We start from the raw sequence: 7,500 nt of genomic DNA, 5'->3' as shown, positions 1-7,500 counted from the left end.
TGTGGGTTTGTGGGAGGGAGGTCTTTTTAATCTCTTTCATTTGATGGATGGAGCAAATTGTACGGGTCAAAGTGACGTCCCCCAGTTCAATTACAGTTAATTATCCCGAGATTTAAACCCATTGTTTGAGCTGCTCGTGTATGAAATTATAAGACAACCTTTTGCACTGGTTTTGATTTGCTGCTTTAACCTGTGGGCTGTAAATCAGGCAGGATTTGACGGTTATTTCTAGGGTTTGGTCCAGAACTGAGTGTGTGTGTGTGTGTGTGTGTGTGTGTGTGTGTGTGTGTGTGTGTGTGTGTGTGTGTGTGTGTGTGTGTGTGTGTGTGTGTGTGTGTGTGTGTGTGTGTGTGTGTGTGTGTGTGTGTGTGTGTGTGGAGATGCGAGGTCTCTCTCTTCAGCTGATTCTCACTAGACGAGCGACGGCGGGCATTTTCCGTGATCCTCCCACTCGGACGCCGTGTGTGTGTGTGACGCCGTGTGTGTGTGTGACGCCGTGTGTGTGTGTGACGCCGTGTGTGTGTGTGACTCCGTGTGTGTGTGTGACGCCGTGTTTGTGTGTGACTCCGTGTGTGTGTGTGTGTGACGCCGTGTGTGTGTGTCGGACGCTGAGGTGCCGCGTTATTTGCCTGGTTGTCAGTGGAGACGTGGCGCAACAACAAAAAAAAAAAAGAAATCCGACAACGCCGTTTCGCCTTCCAAGGCAACATGGGGGCGGTTGCCAGGTCAGCTGAAATGAAGCAGTTGTGACGGTCAGAGGGGAGTTGTGAGGGGAAGCTGATCGCTCGGTGATCACTCTCCTGACGGGGCGGAGCAGGCAGTCCGGCCAGCCCTTCGCTTCTGGTACCGATTGTGACACGTGAGAAAGTCCAGATGAGGGCCACTCTTTCTCCATAAAACCCAGAGGAGATATTCACACACACACACACACACACAGCGTGATATTGAGTCCACTTCCTGAAGCAACCTGCAGTCTCACAGGAGAGAGATAGTGTGTGTTTTTATTGGATTTGAGTAACAGCGCTGTTTCAAACAGGCCAGTTTCTCATTAAAATGTAATCCAAACGTGGCCACTCTGACATCTGCACACACACACACACACACACACACACACGCACACACACACGCACAGACACTCACTCTCACACAGATACACACACATCTGTATACACACAAATACGTGCACAAAATCCACAGCGCTCTCTCTGTTTTGTATACATTGTTGTGTTTGTTTAGTGAGCCTACGCTCAGCACGCCACACACTGATCCTGCTGTGTGTGTGTGTGTGTGTGTGGGTGTCTCTGGTGTACTGCACGCTGGTGTGTTCCATATACTCTGCCATCTGTTTTGTACTGTCCTGGAATCTCTTGTGCCTGCTGCGCTCTCATGTGTGTGTGTGTGTGTGTGTGTGTGTGTGTGTGTGTGTGTGTGTGTGTGTGTGTGTGTGTGTGTGTGTGTGTGTGTGTGTGTGTGTCTGTGTGTGTGTGTGTGTCTGTCTGTGTGTGTGTGTGTGTGTCTGTGTGTACGCATGCATGTGTTTCAGGCTCTTGGAGACTCGGACCTCGCAGCTGTTCTGAAACAGGTTCTGCCCCTGATCAAGTCGGCCTGCGACTCCAGTCCCGAGGGCTCGGAGGCGGGTTCCGGTTCCGGTCCGGCGGCGCTGGGAGTGGACGAGCTGCTGGGGCTGTTGGTGTTCCTGTACTCGCTGTCGGAGGAGACGCAGCCGTGTGAGGAGGAGGTGCAGGAGCAGGCGGAGATGGAGCTGATGGGAGCGCTCACACTGCTCCTCACCAAGCAGACGCAGCTCAGCCCGCTCCTCCAGAGCATCACCGGTCAGTCACACACACACACACACACACCTGCACCCACACACACGCCTGCACCCTCAGTCACACACACACACACACACACACACACACACACACACACACACACACACCTGCACCCTCAGTCACACACACACACACACACACACACACACACACACACACCTGCACCCTCAGTCACACACACACACACCTGCACCCACACACACACCTGCACCCTCAGTCACACACACACACACACACACACACCTGCACCCTCAGTCACACACACACACACACACACACACACACACACCTGCATTACAACCATTCTACAACCAGTGATGGGAAAAAATACATCAAAATGTATTTTAAAACCAAACCACACTACAACTATATCACTGATGAGATACACAGCTACTATACAGCTTCATTAACGTAAAGGTTATGAACATACTGCAACATGTGATCGAGGAGTGTATTCCCATTGGTTAACGCAGAGTAGTTCGACTGATAGAGAACCATAACACAACTAAACAACAACCATACTGTAAACAACCATGCAGAGCACCACTGCTTGAGAACCAAAAACACAGCAATCCATGGGGGCAAAACATAAGCAACTAGCTCATGAGATAATTCCCACATCATACGCAAGTCAACTCGTCCTGACCAACTCCCTCTTCATCAGGCCACCACAGCCAACAGGACATGAGTCCACGGCCCAACCACACATTAACACCTCCACAGCCTCCACTCTCTCTCTCTCTCTCTCTCTCTCTCTCTCTCTCTCTCTCTCATGGGGGCTTTTACCAGGCCTCTGGGTAGAGAGAACTGTACTTCCACCCAACCCAGTACACACACACACACACACACACACACACACACACACACACACACACACACAGAGTCACTGCTGTGACCAAGACTCTGACTCACTTGCAACCGCCAGGCAACCAGTCCTCCACCACCTACACACATAAACACATACAGTACACACATAAATACGTACACACACACACACACACACACACACACACACACACACACACACACACACACAATTTTAATTCTTTATTTAAATCCACAAATCATATTACAACAGACAGGATTCAAATATTTCAAGAGATGAGATAGGGCTTTGTCACTCAATGGTATTCAGGGGTACAAAAAACATCTCCTGCGCCATATTGCAAGGCTGCCTGTAGCTGCAGATATGGAGCAAAACTTTGCTAGCTGTTTTGTTTTTCTGCTGGAGAGACACACACACACACACACACACACACACACACACACACACACACACACACACACACACACACACACACTACGTGGCCTCCACATGGCCACTGTTGTGGAAACCACCAGCTTCTCAAACACAACCTACTAATAGCACCTAAAGTACATATACATGTCTTCAGAGAAAGCTGACCTCAACTATTGTGTCCGGTCAGGTGGTAGAGGGAGAGAGAGGCGTTTATTATCACTCCTTTATTAAACAATATGAGTATTAGTGATGTAGTTGTGTGACACTCATAACAAAAACCTCCTACCAACAAGGCTTACATCATTGCATTAATGAAAGAGGGAGGGTGAGGGAGAGGGAGAGAGGGAGAGGGAGGAAGTGATTGAGGAAGAGAGAGAGAGAGAGAGAGAGAGAGAGAAAGTGTTAGAGGGACAGAGGAGAGCGAGGGGAAGCCGGGGGGTGTCTGCGAGAGGACGTCAGGTTCTACCTCTGTCTTCCATCTCCTCATGGCGTATATAGCAGGAGCAGTAACTCAGCACCCTCTCACCTCATATCTCTGGCTCTCCCTCTCACACACACACACACACACACACACACTCACACACACACACACACACACACACACACACACACACACACACACCACACACACAGAGTTTGTGCCAGATTGCTTGGTAACCATCACTGTGGCTGTGACAGACACATTAGGGAATGAATGGCTACAGGCGGCCAGATAGAGTGGGAGTTCGACTTGGGACTTTGGAGATGATTCACTCTTTCTTTTGGATCTCTCTCTCCCTCCCTCCCTCTCTGTCTCTGTCAGTCTATCTCTCTCTCTCTCTCCTCCGTTGAACCACTGTGTCATGATGAAAGCCATCTGACTGCATGGGCTGCCCCAGTTCAAGACCTGCCTGTTGGAAGGCCCGGCCATCAAAGTCTTTGATAGCCAATCACGTCACTGCTTTATTTGTCTCCAGCGAGCCAATAGGCCAATAAATCAGTTAGCTTCACATATTAATCATATTCTAATGATGACTCTTTGTTTTAAGCACTTCTCCATACTCCAGCATGTGATTGATGTCTGATGTCTTACAAGTCATTCTCTTTGTGATGAATGTGCTTTGTTTCCCAGCGATGTAATACTACATTACCCAGATTTCATTTCAGCTATATTGGTGCGATTTAAAGCCTCTGTTGTCCCCATGTGCTGATCAGTGCCTGGTGCTGATGTCTAACAAGTCATTCTCTTTGTGATGTATTACTACATTACCCATAATCCTTTTCTCCATCTCTCATACCCGTAATGCTGATTGCGATTTAAAGCCTCTGTTGTCCCCATGTGCTGATCAGTGCCTGGTGCTGATGTCTAACAAGTCATTCTCTTTGTGATGTATTACTACATTACCCATAATCCTTTTCTCCATCTCTCATACCCGTAATGCTGATTGTGATTTAAAGCCTCTGTTGTCCCCATGTGCTGATCAGTGCCTGGTGCTGATGTCTAACAAGTCATTCTCTTTGTGATGTATTACTACATTACCCATAATCCTTTTCTCCATCTCTCATTCCCGTAATGCTATTTAAAGCCTCCTGTTGTCGTCCCCCTGTGCTGGTTAATCACACAGGTGGTTTGCGTTTGGTGGTGCCAGTTCACCTCTGATGTGTTCTGACCGGTGTGTGTGTGTGTGTGTGTGAGTGCACTGTGGTGGAACTGTGTGTTCCCGCAGCCTGTCCTTGATTGTCCCAGGCTGCACCACACCGGTCAGCCTCTCTCCCTCCCCTCCGGCTGGAAGATCTGAGGCTTTCAGCCTGAGCAGGTCTCTCTCTCCGAGGCAGCGGTGTGGCCAGGGGCCAGACCTGAGGGAATGTGTCTGCCTCCTCCACACACACACACACGCATGCACACACACACACACACACACACACACACACACACACACACACACATACACACACATGCACTCTTGATTTAGAGCAAGTATACATACTCACACACGGGCCTTGCACAATAAGAGTCTCACTCCTATAACCATGGACATTCATGCATATTCACGTACACACACACACAAACACACACACACACACGTGGTGGCTTTGCTCCAGCCGTGTGGATGATGGATGGGCCCTTTACCTCCACACATCTCCCTGTCCATCTAACCTTGAAAGTGCTACGCCCTACTGCCCCGCCCCACCCATAGCCCCCTTAATTACAGCCTGAGGGCAGCTGCTGTGTCTATGCGTGTGTGTGTGTGTATGTGCTTGTGTGTGTGTACCGTATGAGTGTGTGTGCACACATTTGTTTTATATCTGGCTCAAACTCTGACCATCTTGAAGGCCAGTGTAGCCATTAAGAGCGTCAGACTCCCCTTGAAACGCTGCCCTGGTGAGGATGCGTGCAGAGAGAACCGTGTAATTTCTGGTAAATCGGGCTCCTTCAGAGAGGGAGTGTGGAGGGGAAAGCCATTATCTCCTCAGTAATCAGTCTGGCCCTGTAAAAGTGGAGTTGGGAGGCTGAATAAAAAGCGCCATCAGAGGGCTTGTTTGCTCAGTGCCAATGTCTCTGTGGTACTCTGGTTTGTTCAGTGGTAATGTTTCTGTGTGTGTGTGTGTGTGTGTGTGTGTGTGTGTGTGTTTGTGTCTGTCTGTGTTACTGGTCCTCTATCCTATTCTGCTCGTTTCAGTTGTGTCAGTGCGGGTCTGTTGTGATATTGTTTCTCTCATTTCATTCCCCCGTTTTTATTTTCTGCTCTTATTTAATCTCTCTCTTCATCAATCTCACTGTCCCGAGCCTCAACCCCTCTCTGCCCCATCCTCTCTCTCTCTCTCTCTCTCTCTCTCTCTCTCTCTCTCTCTCTCTCTCCCTCCTCTCTACCCCCAGCTTCCTGTCTATCTACCCCCTCTTCCATTCTCTCTCTGTTCCACCCTCTCTCTCCCTCACTCCCCCTCTCTACCCCTCCCTGTTTCTCTCCCAACATCTCTAACCCTCCTCCCTCCCTCCCTCTCCCCATCTCCCTCTCTCTCTTTCTTTCTACCTCCCTCTCTTCCTATCTCTCTCTCTCTCCATCTGTTCCTCTCTCTCTCCATCTCTCTCTCTCTCTCTCTCTCTCTCTCTCTCTCTCTCTCTCTCTCTCTCTCTCTCTCTCTCTCTCTCTCTCTCTCTCCTTCTCTCTCTCTCTCTCTCTCTCCTTCTCTCTCTCTCTCCCTCTCTCTCTCTCCCTGCCCCCTTCTCTCTCTCTGATGAGGAATGTAGTGTGGGTTTCCTGCTCTAGTTGGCTGAGGGGCCTCTCTGGCCCAGAGACGGGGCTCGTGTTCAAAAACCCCACTCTGTGATATAAACACTTCACTCGAAATTACCCCTGTCAATGCACTCCAGGTGTGTGTGAGTAAGCAGCCGTGTGTGTGTGTGTGTGTGTGTGTGTGTGTGTGTGTGTGTGTGTGTGTGTGCGCGTGTGTGTGTGTGTGCGCGCGTGTGTGTGTGTGTGTGTGTGTGTGTGTGTGCATGTGTGTGTGGATTGTTGTGTGTGTGTGCATGTATGTGTGTGTGTGTGTGTGTGTGTGTGTGTACAAGAGGGAGAGAGAGAGAGAATAAGCGAGAGAAAGAAACATGATGCAGTGGGCCGCGTCCAATGAAAAACATGGATTGTGACATTCGGCCCAATTAAAGCAGTCAAATGGAAACCAGACGCGGCAAGAGACCTGGTCGCCATGAGAACAATGTTTTTACAAATCTCCCCTGCCCCTTTTCTGTTCCCCTCCACAACAGAGAGAGGCCACTGCACAGGGAACTGTGACATCAACACACACACACACACACACACACACACACACACATACAAGGATTGTATAACAGGATACACACACAAACATAAACACACAGCAGATAGATATACTCACATGAACACACACACACACACACACACACCTACACACGTGCATGCACACACATTCACATGCGCACACAGATACAACATTAAGCCGTGGTTTTTATTAGTCTGAGGCCCTTGTGTCCCTCTCCCGCCACTTGCTGAGGACTGACCCCACACAAAAGAGGATGGGCCCCACAGACCTGCCCTCAAGCAACTGGTGACTGCCTGACCACTGAGGCCTGGCCACCACGGGTCATCAATCACCCCACCTCCCCTCCAGCTCCAATCCCCCATCCCCCCACCCTGCTACATCTATCTACCTATCCATCCATCCATCCATCCATCCATGCATCCATCCATCCATCCATCCTTCCATCCATCCATCCGTCCAGCCATCCATCCAGCCAATCATTCAAATTAATTTACATTTATATTTGATTGCAGGCATTTTATTTCTGTGAAAGAAACAAGACGAAGAAGAAGATTGGAGAAAATAATGGGGAGAAATAAGAAAATGGGGGGGGGGGGCCTTCCATCGCCCTGCCCGCCCATCACCGGCTGGATTAAGGAGTGGCTGGTGGAT

The 7,500-nt window shown here is 49.6% G+C and overlaps 1 protein-coding gene across 1 annotated transcript in view; it reads left to right on the top strand.

Moving 5' to 3' along the window:
• The window catches only part of scfd2 (sec1 family domain containing 2), a 155,469-nt gene that overhangs the window by 71,375 nt on the left and 76,594 nt on the right, over positions 1–7,500 (top strand). Inside the window, exon 5 of the mRNA XM_076278190.1 lies at positions 1,544–1,832. Within this exon, the coding sequence (XP_076134305.1) occupies positions 1,544–1,832 (289 nt within the window). The remainder of the gene's footprint in view (positions 1–1,543; positions 1,833–7,500) is intronic.

This window comes from Alosa pseudoharengus, unplaced genomic scaffold (assembly GCF_046254945.1).
Source record: "Alosa pseudoharengus isolate Yale_2024_CS ecotype anadromous, Long Island Sound unplaced genomic scaffold, YU_APseudo_1.1 YU_APseudo_1.1_scf_11, whole genome shotgun sequence".
In the NCBI taxonomy this organism is placed as follows: Eukaryota; Metazoa; Chordata; class Actinopteri; order Clupeiformes; family Clupeidae; genus Alosa; species Alosa pseudoharengus.
The sequence above is the reverse complement of the archived record's forward strand: the minus strand, read 5'-3'. Positions and strand labels throughout refer to the sequence as shown.